This window comes from Cervus canadensis, chromosome 6 (genome assembly GCF_019320065.1).
Source record: "Cervus canadensis isolate Bull #8, Minnesota chromosome 6, ASM1932006v1, whole genome shotgun sequence".
NCBI classification, from domain to species: Eukaryota; Metazoa; Chordata; class Mammalia; order Artiodactyla; family Cervidae; genus Cervus; species Cervus canadensis.
Window position 1 is genome coordinate 8607870 of NC_057391.1, and position 15924 is coordinate 8623793.

Sequence of the window (15924 nt, forward strand, 5' to 3'; positions counted from 1 at the left end):
GATTTTGTAACTGTTGTAAAGAATAAATAGATGTATACTTGTTGATTTGGAGGTATTTCCATTAAGCTATGTTTCCCAGCACTTTTCACCTTTATAGTAATGGTACATATAAAAAGAGATAAATATTTATGTGGTGTACTGGGGTAAGAAACCATAGGTTGTCTCTTTGTCAATGCCCATCTCACTGAAAAACTACTATTGAGTGAGAAAAACAATTTGCAAAAAAAAAAATCCTTTTTTTCAAGACAATAGCAAAATTCTGTATGCTATGTATAAGCATATCTGCATGAGCATGTATTATGTTTGCATATGATTATGTGAGTTACATTATGTGCTTGTAGATATTCAGTATTATAAGAATAGAGAGGAAGGAAAACAAAAAAGAAAAAAAATTTAAGAAGGTTAAAAACATTAGTGAGTATGCTATGAACTCATTTAGGTATTTATGTAAAAGAATATAGCCATATGTAAAGGCACTTAAAAATAGAATAAATATGTAAGAGTGGGATGAATGGAAAAAGTAGCATCGACATATATACACTGCCATGTGTAAAACGGCTGCTGAGAAGTTGCTATATAACACAGGGAGGCCCAGTCTGGTGCTCTGTGATGACTGAGAGGGGTAGCATAGGTGGAAGGGAGGGAAGGTTAAGAGGGAGGTGCTGTGCTGTTTTTAGTCACTCAGTTGTGTCTGACTCTTTGCAAACCGATCAACTGTAGCCCACCAGGCTCCTCTGGCCATGGGGATTCTCCAGGCAAGAATACTGGCCTAGGTTACCATGCCCTCCTCCAGGGGCTCTTCCCAACCCGGGGATGGAACCCAGATGTCCCGCATTGCAGGCAGATTCTTTACAGTCTGAGCCACCAGGGAAGCCCAAGAGGGAGGTGATATATGTATAACTATGGCTGATTTGCATTGTTGTAAGGCAGAAAGCAATGCAACACTGTAGAGCAATTTTCCCTACAGTTAAATTTTTAAAAAAATGCAAATCCATGGCCCCTATTGTAAAGCCAATCTCAGGGATAGGTGATACAGGGAGGTGGGGGTCTGCATCATTAACAAATATTCCAAGTGATTCTGTAACAACGAAATCTGTCAAATTTTGCATTAAGTGCTAATATCATTAGGTGTGAACACAGCATAGTTGGAAATTTCCATCCAGAAATGCAGACTCAGCTGATCTCTGTTGTCTGGGAACATAGTAGATGCATAATAAACAGCTGCTGATTATCTGAGTCAATTGAAGGACAGGTGAAGGGAGTGAGGGCCAGCGTGGTGAAAGAAGTCAATCCATGCTCAGGCATGAGGAGGAAAAATATTTAAGAAAGATGGACTGGGCCCCCTTAGCATTTTCAAACATTCAACAGTATTTGTTAGGCACTAAATACCTGCAGGCAACTTTTCTCTATCTTATTTCAAATAAGTCTTAAATAACCCTTTACAAACTCAAGAGAGGTGAAGTGTGTAGCACAAGTAGTATTAAAATTGGGGTTTGAACTCCACACATGTTTTGAGCACTCAGCTATAAACTAGACTCCTGGGAGCTGCTGAAGATAGGGGTGCAAGTGCATTAGATTTTTGCCATGATCATTCTGGTCTGTCGCCACTTAACAGTTGACAGTCCGAGTCTGCTACCTAGAAGCTTGTCATATATCACAACCTGGATCCCACCAGAGAGAGATGACAGCAAATGCGTTTTTGGTTTATTGTCACTAGCCAGTATTTTTCACAGTGGGGAGAAACCATTTCCTAGGTGACTTTGAACAGTGCAGGAAGACCAAGAAAACCAACTCTAGTTCCTTTCAAGTGAAAATAATTCTGGCTTTTGCTAGCTTTGTCTGCTAAGTGTTTTGCTGTTAAGAGCAAAAGGAAGGTGAGAAGGGAATAATGCAGAGATGCCCTTTCATTAAGTTCAGGGGTGAGACAACACATGAATACAAACAAATTTCATATCATACTAATTTTTGGTAATCTTTGGCGTTGGGTGCGTGCGTGCTAAGCCGCTCCAGACCCGGTGGACTCTAGCCCACCAGGCTCCTCTGTCCATGGGATTCTTCAGGTAAGAATACTGGAGCGGGTTGCCATGCCCTTCTCCACTGGTGTTGGGTGGTGACTAGGAAATCAGAGGTGTATATTTTGCCCCCAAAGGACTGAATGAAAATAAAGACAGCATCTGTTTGTCATCTAGTAGATGATTACTTGAAGGCCTTGATCTCTGGACCTGTGCCACCCCGCGATCATTTCCGGAGACGTAGCCATTTTGCAGATTCTGGAGGATGGTAGAAAGGGCCAGACCCTGGTATTGACTCGTTCTCAAACCTCCGCGGAGCCAGTCCAGATCGGTGGCATTGAGTCTGGTCTCCGTGACTTGGCAGCGACCCAGGGGCGGAAAAACCGGAAGGCTGGGATTCCCAGGTGGGGTCAAGGGTGTGCGAAATTCCTCAGCGACGACTGGGCGCCTCGGGGAGTCGTCTTTGGAGACAGGTTCCCCGCTCCTCTGTGCCCATGAAGTAGCCACTCCTTCCCGAGGTGTGTAGCCTGCGTCCCAGCTGCCTTCCCGTCCTGGAGACGTGGGTTCAGTGTATCTTTTTCTTAACCCGCAAAGCGCGATCTCTCCCCTAAATTACGCTCGGCCTCAGGGGGCCGATTTTAAACCAGTAATACAACCATGTCCAGAGAGACGCCCCGCTCATTCAAACGCCGAGCATCAGTAGGGCGCTTGGCCGGGAGCACCTTGGCTCGCGGCCTCCCCCGCCTCTCGTTCCTTCTCGGTCGCGGCGAAAGCCCGGATCGCGGGACGCCGCCGCGAGGACCGGGGCCGCGAACGCGGCGCGGCGCCGGCGGCCCGCCGCACCGGGCATGCTCAGTGGCGCGGCCTGCCGGGCGGCCTCGCGAGCCGCCCCCGGATCTGCGCGGCGGCGGCGGCGGCGGCGGCGGCGGCGACGTGAGCGCGCAGGGGGCGGTGGCCTCGCCCCGTCTCTCTCACGGCGCCTGGGTCGGGTGGGTGACGCCGAGCGCGAGATGTCGGACTTCGACAGTAACCCGTTTGCCGACCCGGACCTCAACAACCCTTTCAAGGTGAGCGTCGTCCCCACCATCTCCCGCCGCCGTGACGCGTCGTTGTTTGTGTAAACCGACAAGTTTCCTTCGCGCCCACGGCGCCCGCTACTCAGACCCTGAGACCGAGGCGCGGGGCCGCTGCGGCCCCCGTGTCACTCGTGTGGGGGTCAGAGTGGGACCTCCTGAGCTCCCCATGCGGCCGGGCTCCCCCCGTCCCCGACCGGAGAGGGTCGTGCCCTGGCCCGGGAGTGGGGGCTCCCGAGGCTGCGGGGTTCCCGGCCCGCCTCCCGGGAGCAGGGCGGGCGAGTGCCCGGAGCAGGTGGACTCGTCACCTGCGAGGCCGGCGCGGCCGGGCCGGGCCGGACCGAGCCGGGCCGAGGGCCACCACGCCGCGGCAGAAGGGGGCTCGCCCTCCGGCGGGGTTGTCATGGGGACCCGCGGCGGCGGCTGCGGGGAGCTGCCGTGGGGTGATGGCCGCGATGTGAAGGAGAGGTGAGGGCGCCGAGTACATTGTGATTTTAAAAAGGGTTTTGTTTTTATTTTATGAACTTGTGTTGCGCCCGGATACCGCACGCGGCGCTGCCATTCCTACTCCCCACCGTTTGCCTGAGGTTGGAGGTACTGATGGCAAAGCCTAAGTTCCATATAAATAAACACACCTGGAAAACAATAGTGCACGTGGACGAGCGTCTTCCTTTCCAAGCGCTCTTAGTAAGGTAAACGCGGTATTTCCCAAGCTCCTGGGGCGTCAGCTGTTCTCTGGGCTCTGAGAGGATAGCCTTTCCACCATGAGCTGCTTTCCTTCTTGGAGTCTGCCTTGTAGATTTCCAGCTTCCGAAGGGCTTGGCTTAGAAACGGGTAAAGGAAGGCGGCTACGACGTTCATTATCTGCGCCAAAATGAATGCAATGGCAAAGGAACTATCTTTCTAAAAAGTACCACTCCAGGTTTCTCAGTGATCGCATTTGTTTAGCACGTGTAGTTTATTTCTGACTATTGCTTGAAGTTGGTTCTTTAATTTCCCCTGCATATGTATCAGTACAATAGCAACAATTTGTGGTCGCACAAGGATCGCTTTTCTGGCTTGTTGAGTTTACATCTTTTCTTTTTACTCGTGGTTTTATTAATAATTCTAGAAAAGGAGAAACACCCCTTCCCTGTTGATCGCCTGATAATTTCATGGAGGATTTATCTTAAGTAAATGATTCTGGTTGTCACCGACAGTTTGACTCACCCTGTAGAAATGTAGAATGGACTCAGTCAGCTATTCTTTGCCTTTAATATCACCTAAGAAAAATACACCTGGCCTGAAACTTTCAGGTTTTAGAGATAATATGGTTGTACTTTGAGGAGAATTTTTTTTCCCCCTAGAAATTAGTATTTAGTATTCCATCATTCCATGTTGTGGAAAATTAGGTTATTGTTTAATCATAGGCATTCTGAAGCGACATCTCATAACTTGCTAGATGGGTGTTATTTTAGAATATTTTGAGGTATAACACAGAGAACCTGTCAGCTCTTCCTAATTCAAACAATTCATTGATGCTATTTATTTAGCATCTGACCGTTTTGCTATTTTCTATTATACCGTACCATTTCCTGGCTTTTATTAGGTAGCTAGTTCTCTTGTTAGGGCAAGACAATGTTGCCTTTTTAGCCCGGACTGCTTTTTTTAAATTACTAGTTTTAATTGGACTATAGTTGCTTTACAGTGTCATGTTTCTGCTGTCCAGCGGAGTAAATCAGCTCTATGCATACATATATTCTTTTTTCTATTTCCTTCTCATTTAGGTCACCACAGGGCAGTGAGTACAGACTGCTTTTTCATCACATATAGTGTTTCCATAACACTTTCCTCTTCTGCAGTACTTAAGGTTGCTGTAGTAATTCTAAATCCAAAAGTAGCTTTAAATACTCATTCATTGTGGCATAAAATTATAAACCATTCTTGTTCTTTATAAGTGGATGCATTCAAAGGACAGTGATTATTTAGGTTCATAAAATTCTTCAAAGATAGATCAATTCAGGCCTAAAGAGGACTTGGTTGTACACCTTTACCTATTTTCGGTGACTGTTTTATCATTGTGTACCTGACCTTTTATCTTTCCATTTAAGTTCAGCTGCCTTTTTCTTCTCACAGTAAAAGTTTACATTTATAGCATATTCTTTTTTCTTGCTACTATTGGTTTCCTTTCATGTAAATGTTGATTTTTGAAATAGCATTTGTGGTCATCTCTACTTAAATATAAAACATTCCCAGATTCGTCTTTGTGTTAACCTTATCATCAACTTTCCTTACAAACCTGTTCTTATTTTCAATATTTGAAATATTTTAGTATTCAAAAATAAAGTTCATGTTTGAAAAATAGATGTATTTCACATTTGTCAGCCATCCTAATTTCTTCTTGATTTAAAACTACTTGATTTCCACTGCTAAATTGCTAACTTGCCCATTGTCTTACATCCAGGTGTAGGTAGTGCGGAATTGGCATTAGAATTTAGATCACCTGATTCTTGCTCTGTTGCTGATGGCACTGTATAATCTTGCCTGTTTGCATTTCTGGCATCAAAATTCTTGTGTGTGTTTGGTGCTGGAACTTGAGGGTCTCATATTATATTTAAAAGCTTTGGCTCGAGAGTTTAAAACAAAAACACTGCGTTTAATTCTGGCTTTGTCTCTGACAGGCCAGCTGCAAAACCTTGGAAAGTTGCTTAGTCTCTATATCTTAGTTTACTATTATGTAGAATATAGTAATAGTACCTTCTTTATAGGATTGTTAATCGGATTAGGTGAATATACATTTAGTGTGTTATAACTACTCAAAGCAAGGTGGCTTTAATTAATAATAATTAGTATTAATAGTAATTCAAGGAACTATATAGTTAACCATTTTATTTTTGCTTATTAATTTCATGAAATTCATATTCCCTTTGAGTCTTCTAGAGTGGTATTAGAAGCTGTTTGGTGGGTCATGACTGAGGAATCAAGGCCAAAAATAAGTGGTTTGCTTTTGTTTGTTCTACTAGATCAGAGGCAGGTTGTCTGAAGTCTAGTGCTTTGTCACTACACGTGCTTCCTCCCCCCCCCCAAAAAAAATCTCTGTATTAAAATTGAGCAACTGTCCACTTTATTTTAACCTCAAAAATTAATTCTACTCTATTGAAATAATCTATTTAAAACGGCCTATAATTCAGTGTTCTTATTTAAGTTGTCTTTTTAGTTTCAGTAATACCAGTGATATCCTAAGAGTTTATTTGAAGTCGAAAATCGAAAACCTTGTCTTAAAAAGAGGTCCATAATTCAAGGATGTTACCCATTTTGTTTTCATTTACAGCAAGTGGATAGCACTCTTATCCATTTAAAATATTAAGACTGGAGATTGGATAGCACTAGGAAAGGACTTTAAGGAATTTTTCTGTGGTAGTCTAACTTTGGAAACTTTTATCTTTCAGCATTAATCTGGAACATATTGGTAGTAATTTATGGTTTATGGTATTTTATGTTCATGTCAACTGCATGAGTTCCCACTGTTTTCCTCAGGTCGGTATTTTGAAAAAGCTTCCACTGAACTGCTGATTATATTTCATCAAATAAAGATGCATCATTATTTTATTTACCTTTCTCAGTTATCTCTGGAGAAGGCAATGGCACCCCACTCCAGTACTCTTGCCTGGAAAATCCCATGGATGGAGGAGCCTGGTGGGCTGCAGTCCATGGGGTTGCTAAGAGTCGGACATGATCAAGTGACTTCACTTTCACTTTTCACTTTCATGCATTGGAGAAGGAAATGGCAACCCACTCCAGTGTTCTTGCCTGGAGAATCCCAGGGACGGCGGAGCCTGGTGGGCTGCCGTCTGTGGGGTCGCACAGGGTCGGACACGACTGAAGCGACTTAGCAGCAGCAGAAGTTATTTATTGCTGTGTAACAAATATTCAGTACATGCAGAATCCTCGGATTTGGAGGCCGACTGCATAACACTAGTTTATATAAGGGACTTGAGCATCTGTGGTTTGGTATCCAAAGGGGCTCCTGAAACCAATCTCTGCTTATATACTAACGGATGATTGCCTGTAATCCCAAAATGTAGTGGCTTAAAACAACATTTATTCAGTATTTTGTTATTTGATTTAGATTTAGCTGGGCAGTTTGTTTTTAAATGTTATTGTCTAGAGTCACTCATGTGCCTTCAGTTATCCAGCAGCTTGACCAGGGTGGGGTAGTATAAGATGTCCTGGCGGTTACCTGGGGCTATCTGTGGGCACAAAATAGGTTCTCTTTCATGTGGCCTCTCCTAGGAGTAGTCTGGACTTTTTTCATGGTAGCAGCAGTGTTTCAAGAGGAAAAGAGTGAAAGCCACAAGGCTTCTTGAGTCATTTCACTTCTGCTACTATTCTGTTAGTTGAAACAAGCCACAAAACAGTCCAGATTAAAAAAAGGAGTTGGGAGGATGAGACTTGACTTCTTGACGGAAGGAACTGTGCCCCTCTTGATACAGACCTGGGAAATGAAAAGATAAACTTAGTGTAAAATGGTGAGACATGTACAGGATAACATCAGTAGAACTCCCCCCATGTGGAGGAGGAGTGGGAGGCACATCGCAGTCACTGGTAAGATGTGTGTGCATGCTCAGTCATGTCTGACTCTCTGTGACCCCATGGACTGTAGCCTGCCAGGCTCCTCTGTCCACGGGATTTCCCAGGCAAGAAAACTGGAGTGGATTGCCATTGCCTTCTCCAGGTGATCTTCCCGATCAGGGATCGAACCAGCGTCTCCTGCATTAGCAGGCAGATTCTTTACCACTGAACCACCTTCGAAGCTCACTGGTGTGAATAACAAGTATGAAATCGAGCTAGGCTCATTAGTTGGGGTCCCCTGTTTTGGGGGCAATGCATGTTCTTTGATTAGGGCCCATTTCTGTTACCTTGGAAACATTTCCTAATCTTTCATCTTCTGCTTTTGGCTCTACCTTTTAAGAAGCCTTTCTTTTCCATAAATTATCCATTTGTGACTGAGTAGAATTTTTCAATCTGCTTCCTTCTCATTGACAATTAGGAGTCCAAAAAAACTCTCTTCAATTTGAAATTGTTTCTTTTAGTCCAGGCTGGTACAACTCTCTCCACAATTTGTTCATCTTGTTGTTGTTCAGTTGCTCAGTTGTGTCCAACTCTTTGCGACCCCATGGACTGCAACATGCCATGCCTCCGTGTCCTTCACCGTCTTCTGGGGCCTGATCAAACTAATGTCCATTGAGTCGGTGATGCCATCCAACCATCTCATTCTCTGTTGTTCCCTTCTCCTCCTGCCTTCACTTTTTCCCAGCATCAGGGTCTTTTGTAATGAGTTGGCCCTTTGCATCAGGTGGCCGAAAATATTGGATCTTCAGCTTCATCATCAGTCCTTCTGATGAATATTCAGGATTGATTTCCATTAGAATGGACTGGTTTGATCTCCTTGTAGTCCAAGGGACTCTCAAGAGTGTTCCACAGTTCAAAGAGTGCACCACAGTTCAAAAGAATCAATTCTTCAGTGCTCTGCCTTCTTTATGGTTCAGCTCTCACATCCATACATGACTACTGAAAAAATCATAACTTTGACTATATGGACCTTTGTTGGCAAAGTAATGTACCTGCTTTTTAATATGCTGGCAAGATTTGTCATAGCCTTTCTTCAAGGAGCAAGCATCTTTTAATTTCATGGCTGCAGTCACTAACTGAAGTGATTTTGGGGCCCAAGAAAATAAAATCTGTCTCTGTTTCCATTGTTTGCTCATCTATTTGCCATGAAGTGATGGGACTGGATGCCATGATCTTAGTTTTTTGACTGTTGAGTTTTAAGTCAGCTTTTTCACTCTCCCCTTTCACTTCCATCAAGAGGCTCTTTAGTTCCTCTTTGCTTTCTGCCATAAGGGTGGTGTCATCTGCATATCTGACGTTATTGATATTTCTTCCAGCAATCTTGATTCCAGCTTGTGCTTCATCCAGTAGAACATTTTTCATGATGTACTCTGCATATAAATTAAATAAGCAGGATGACAATATACAGCCTTGACGTACTCCTTTCCCAATTTGGAACCAGTTAGTTGTTCCATGTCCGATTTTAGCTGTTGCTTCTTGACCTGCATACAGATTTCTCAGGAGGCAGGTAAGGTGGTCTGGTATTCCTATCTCTTGAAGAATTTTCCACAGTTTGTTGTGATCCACACAGTCAAAGTGTAAGTCAGTGAAGCAGAATTAGATGTTTTTCTGGAATTCTCTTGCTTTTTCGATGATCCTGTGGATGTTGGCAATTTGATCTCTGGTTCCCCTGCCTTTTCTAAATCCAGCTTGAAAATCTGGAAGTTCTTGGTTCATGTACTGTTGAAGTCTGGCATGGAGAATTTTGAGCATTACTTTGCTAGTGTGTGAAATGAGTGCAATTGTGTGGTAGTTTGAACATTCTTTGACACTACCTTTCTTTGGGATTGGAATGAAAACTGACCTTTTTCAGTCCTGTGGCCACTGCTGAATTTTCCAGATTTGCTGGCATATTGAGTGCAGCACTTTCACAGCATCATCTTTGAGGATATGAAATAGCTCAGTTGGAATTCTATCACCTCCACTAGCTTTGTTGGTAGTAATGCTTCCTAAGGCCCCCTTAACTTCACACTCCAGGATGTCTGGCTCTAGGTGAGTGATCACACCATTGTGGTTATCTGGGTCATGAAGATCTTTTTTATATAGTTCTTCTGTGTATTCTTGTCACGTCTTCTTTTTTTCTTTTTCTTGTCACCTCTTCTTAATGTCTTCTGTTTCTGTTAGGTCCCTACTGTTTCTGTTCTTTATTGTGCACATATTTACATGAAATGTTCCCTTGGTATCTCTAATTTTCTTGAAGAGATTGCTTGTCTTTCCCATTCTATTATTTTCCTTTATTTCTTTGTATTGTTGACTTAGGAAGGCTTTCTTATTTCTCCTTGCTGTTCTTTGGAACTCTGCATTCAGATAGGTATATCTTTCCTTTTCTCCTTTGCCTCTAACTTCTTTTCTCAACCATTTGTAAGTCCTCCTCAGACAACCAGTTTGCCTTTTTCATTTGTTTTTCTTGGGAATGGTTTTGATCACTGTCTGCTGTACAGTTTTACCAACCTTTGTCCATAGTTCTTCAGGCACTCTGTCTATCAGATCTAATCTCTTATTCATCTTACACAGATTCAAACTATCCTTTAAAACACATCCATAATTCTTTCTGAGACAGTCTTATTTATTTAGGGTAGATTGTCAGGGTGCTATGGATCAACACTCTAAAGATATGTAGAAACCTTTTGTCTAGATTGAGTGTCTCCTACGGCCAGTGAAAGCTTTCAGGGTGCTAGGTGGGTGGGGTATCTCTCACAATAACGAAATGACAAAACTAGTGTTTGAATATGTTTTGTAATATTTTGGTCCTTGGTTTTAACAACAGTTGTAACAGAAAATGTGTTTGTGAGAATTTTAAAATATAAACTGTTCTTTTGCTGATGTTGCCTCTCACCAAAAGGTCTTTTGGAGCGTATTTAATATTTTAGTAGTGTTGAATGAAGATCCAGGAAGTTTACTGGATGTTTTCTTAATATGAATCACAGTGTTAGGTGGTTCTTGAAAAATATATATTGGATTAATGAAGTTAGTTACCAGTTCTTAAAAGTGAGTCTACAATGTCCTGTTTTTGTCCATCCAATGAGCATTGCCTTCAGTTTCAAGTACATATTTAAAGAGTGGTTTGAGCAAGATAGGTTGTGCCCAGAAAGAAGTCAGAATGACCATGCGTCTGGAATCAAGTCCTCGGAAGAATAATGTAAGTTTGTTCAGTGGGTTTAGTCTCCAGAAGGCTAAAGGGAAGTTTGAGATACATAGATAGATACTTGAAGGGTTCTTAGTTGGTTGAGAAAATAAATTTGTTCTTGCTTCAGAAAAAAGGCCAAATAACAGAGTTTATGTGAAAATAGATTTAGTCCTAAACTAAAGATGTAAAAAAAAAAAATATATATATATATATATTTTAAAATAGTCTGACAATGCTGTTTAGGTATGGAGTTCCTCAGCACTTGAAGGAATTCATGCAGAATTTGAATGACTTATCACAGCTGCTAAGGCAGAGATTTTTGTTTCAAGTTTTTTTTTTCCCCTTACTTTAAAATTCTCTTACATTTTTATACACTTATGGACCATTTGTGAATGCATAAATTCTCTCATGTTTTAATAGATCAGATATCAGAATTGAGTCTGGTCATCTCAGAGAAGAGGGTTTATGTTCTAGGATCCTATTATGCTCTGTATCCCAGCATCTACTTAGGGAGCAGCCTGAAGTGACTGCTTCCCCACAGGCCGTCATCTCCTGTATTGTGTGATGCTTGCCGTGCTGGCCGTAGCTGACTGATCTTATCAAAGGTACCTGGCTCAGTGGAAGCAGGTCTTTGGGCTGATGAGGAACAGATAAGAGCTCTTGGTCCAAAGCTTTTGCCCCAGCAAGAGCAGTGATAGTTAACTGAACTTTGTCTCCAGGAACATGAACTGAGAGCACAGAGAAAGTTACAGCAAAAAAGTAGTGGGGATAACTGTGGAGAGACATGAGGAGAGAGCCAAATCATCTTAGTCATGAAGCGCCGGAGTAGGGATCATATGACCAGGGCTTCTGGGGTAATTTTCTAGAACCCCAGTCCTTATTAGAGCTGCTCTTGAACTACAAAAGATATTGTCATGTTTTGAAGAATTCCAGCCTTTGTGAAACATGGAATCTTTCTTTCTTTGTATGCAGAGTCCGTTTCTTTCAACCAGAATTGCTTACAGGTAAATGCAAATTAACATCTTCTAAACAAAATCATGATTGAATCAAGCCTGTATCTAGACTGAATACAGATATAAATGATAGAATACAGGTTGTCAAGATACAGTTAAAGTTGTAGTTAGTTTTTGGTGGTAATGAAAATTCAAACACTATGGGGTGTTTTTAAATCACAAGGAGGAAATTTCCCAATGTTTCATAGGTGTGGAATGTAAAAGACAATGTGGAGGTTGGTTGGAATTGACTTTGTACCAAATCCCCTTCCCTGTGCAAGAAATGCCACAAGAAGTCCTTGTAAACGTGTGCAGAGAGCAATCCAATAACCTCCTCTCTGGCATTTGGCTTTGGGTGCTTGTAAGAATTAGTAATGCCAGTTCATCAGTTGATGGATATTTGAGTTGTTTCTACCTTTTGAGTTTTATGAATAATGCTGCTCTAAACACCCGTGTACAAGTTTTTGTTTGAACATTTGCTTTAATTTTCTTGGGTGTATACCTGAGAGTAGAATCGCTGAGGCTTGTGGTAACTATGTTGAATCATTTGAGGAATAGCCAGACAGTTTTTCAAAGTGGCTGCACCATTTCGTATATATTCCTGCCTGCAGTGTATGAGGGTTCCACATTCTCTACATCCTAATCAACACTTGTTACCTGTTAATAATTCTAGTCATCCTAGTGAATGTGAAGTATCTCATTTTGGTGGTTTTTTTTTTTTTCTTTTTGGTTTTGACTTGCATATTGTCATATGATGTTGAATTTATTTTTATGTGCTTATTGGCCATTTGTATATCATCTTTGGAGAAATGTCTATTCATATCCTTTGCCTCTTTTAAAATTTGGTTGTCTTTCATTGAATTGTAAGAGACTTGAAAAAAATATGTTCTGGATTTAAGATCTTTATGCAGATAAAGGATTTACAAGTGTTTTCTCCCATTTTATTGGTTACTTTTTTACTTTCTTGTTAATGTTCTTTGAAGCACAAAAGTTCTAAATTCTGATTAAGTCCAAATTATCTATATTTAGATTCTGTGTTTTGATATTTTATCTAAGAGTCCTTTGCCAGACCTCAGGTTGTGAACATTTATCCCAGTTTTCTTCAGGAAGTTTTATAGTTTTAGCTCTTATGTTTAGCTTTATGATTAATTTTGCATTAATTTTTGTGTAGGGTGTGAAGTAAGGTGCAACTTCATTGTTTTGAATATGGATATCCAGTTGTTCCAACACCATTTGTTGAACAGACTATTCTTTCCCCTTTGAATGATCTTGACACCCTTGTTGTAAAACTTTATTCTTAATCTATGTTTTTGCAAAAGAAATGAAGAATTTTTGTTAAAAAGCCCTTCATATTTCATGTAAAATGGTTCCCAAGAACCTGCTGAAGTCCCTAGACTGTGTGTGTGTGTGTGTGTGTGTGTATACAAGCTTGCTAATCTTCCCAAATCCATAGAGCTAGTGTAGCAACTGTTTCTAATCTCTGCTTGTTTCAAAACTTTAAAAAAGTGTAATAATGAGTTTTACACTTGCTTTTAGAATGTAATTATGAATACATCAATATTACCAACTTGATACTTTTTTTTCTTTATAAGAGTCTTCTATTTATTTTACAGAGTATAAATGAATTATTGAAATTTTTTTATATCAGCAAACCTGTTAGAACCTCTTAAAAGAAGAAAACAAGGAACAAGTGTAAATTATAAACGTGTTGTGCATTTTGAGTATTGCTGAGATCAAACACTGACTTTTGGTGAGATCAAACTAGGAAGAAAGGATTTGTGATAGGTATACATTGATAATTTTAACTTGATTGTTAATAGAAGAAAAATAAATTAGACATTTGAATGCAACGATTTAGTATATGTAGCTGTTAGAGTTTTGCTTATCAAACAGAACAGTGCATATAATATGAACAGTATATACTCAACAAGTAATGGATGTTTCTTCTCAGTTCAAGAGAAATGAGCAAAGGTAGAGTTGTGTATGTGCTGTTGGCAGTCGTTTCTGCGAGAATCCTCCAGTGGTGGTTAGAATTCTCATCCAGTCATGTGGGGTATATGTGGGAGGTGGAGGTGATAGGAAAAGAGGAGCAAGAATATGGGCCAGTCATGGCTGGGGCTAGCATACTAGCGTAAATTTACTAGTGGAATTTTACTATTTTCCCAAAGTGGTTTATGCTTGTTTTAACTTGATTTAGCCAGTCTTGTGGTTTTATTTATGGCCTACCATGCCTAATTTTTGGCATCTCAAGTAGTCATAAATTTTAGTGAATTGCTCACAAGTAAGTGGCATATTATAAAACTGTAATTAATGTATTCCCTAAACTTCAAAGAAGTGTTACATGCTTTTTCTACTTGATTTAAAAAAAAAAATGTATGGGGGACTTCCCTGCTGGCCCAGTGGTTAAGACTCTGAGCTCCCAATGCAGGGGGCCCAGGTTCAATCCCTGGTCAGGGAACTAGATCCCACATGCCGCAACTAAGACCTGGTGCAGCCAAATAAATGAATAAATTAAAAAAAAAAAAATGTATGGAAATGTTTATATTTGAATCTCAGGGGAGCTTAACCACCATTTAGAGTTGAGTTCATAAGAAAGTGTTCCGTGAGCTATATGTATTGCAACAAACATTTACGTGTCTTACCGCAGTGCTGGGGGCTTAGAGGAAGGAGTTAGTGAAATCTACAGAGGTGGTCCAGGGGAGTAGGTAAAAGCGTGGCGTTGGAGCCAGGAGCCTGATTTGCTTGTCCACCTCCCGGCTAGGTGACCTTACGCAAATTGCTTCATTTTTCTGCTTTCCATATTTATTTGATTTTTTTTTTTTACACTTCTTGTGGTTATAGGAGTTTAGCTTTTGAATTAAGACAAAGATAAGAAGCTCTTAAAATAACAGATAAAGGAAATAAATAATGGTGCAAGTTTCCCTTTGGTTGCAACATGTGATTATTTATTCTTCTCCTTTATTTTATCCCTAAATTGCCTATATTTTCTAAGGCAGACTCTAATTTTTATTAACTTTTAAACTTTTGGTATTAACAGAAATAGCAACAAAAACAAAACATAGAAATTACTGGTTGTCTTACAAAGCATGGGGATTTTAGAAGCTATTATATATCACAACTTGAGCTGAGGATAATAATGAGAGTTCATTTTATTTTTATGACAGATTACCTTGTGGTGCAAACTTTGTTTAAATGGTGAAAAGTTGTAAACTTGGTTGTTTAATGTTTATTTTTAAAAAGGATATCTAATGTTCTTTTTATTATATTTGAGGCTAAATAGTTTTTAAAGTTGTGATTATGATTACATTTGAAGTCATGGGAAGCTGGCAGGATGAATCCCTGGTGTCACAGTTGGAATGCCGAATGCTTTCTCCCTGTGGATATATTGTAGATTTGGATTTGCTGGTTTGAAGAGCTTAACCACTAAGTTAGCAAGAGTAGGTTATTTATTTAGCCAGAACTTGTTTCTTTTTTTTTTTTTTAACTTGCCTTCTTAATGGTTTTTTAATTTTTTATTTTTTTTCATTTATTTTTATTAGTTGGAGGCTAATTACTTTACAATATTGTAGTGGTTTTTGCCATACATTGACATGAATCAGCCATGGGTTTACATGTGTTCCCCATCCCGATCCCCCCTCCCACCTCCCTCCCCACCCGATCCCTCTGGGTCTTCCCAGTGCACCAGCCCTGAGCACTTGTCTCATTCATCCAACCTGGGCTGGTGATCTGTTTTACCCTTGATAGTATACTTGTTTCAGTGCTATTCTCTCTGAACATCCCACCCTCGCCTTCTCCCACAGAGTCCTAAAGTCTGTTCTGTACATCTGTGTCTCTTTTTCTGTTTTCCATATAGGGTTATCGTTACCATCTTTTTAAATTCCATATATATGCGTTAGTATACTGTATTGGTCTTTATCTTTCTGGCTTACTTCACTCTGTATAATGGGCTCCAGGACTTGTTTCTTAAGAAAATGTTCCTTATGACATATATTTGAGGTGGAAAGGCTACATTTGAAAGTTGACTGCCTATGTGTGTGTGCTCAGTCGCTAAGTCATGTCTGACTCTTTGT

General features: G+C 40.8%; 1 protein-coding gene across 3 annotated transcripts in view; it reads left to right on the top strand.

Annotated features, from left to right (window-relative positions):
• Positions 1-2882: 2882 nt before the first annotated feature.
• SCAMP1 (secretory carrier membrane protein 1) overlaps positions 2883-15924 on the top strand; it is a 149757-nt gene continuing 136715 nt past the window's right edge. Inside the window, exon 1 of one of the 3 annotated variants that reach the window (XM_043470729.1) lies at positions 2883-3079. In XM_043470729.1, coding sequence (XP_043326664.1) covers positions 3023-3079 — 57 coding nt within the window. In that variant the 5' untranslated portion in view covers positions 2883-3022. The remainder of the gene's footprint in view (positions 3080-15924) is intronic. The other 2 variants (XM_043470727.1, XM_043470728.1) reach the window with 2 other exon arrangements.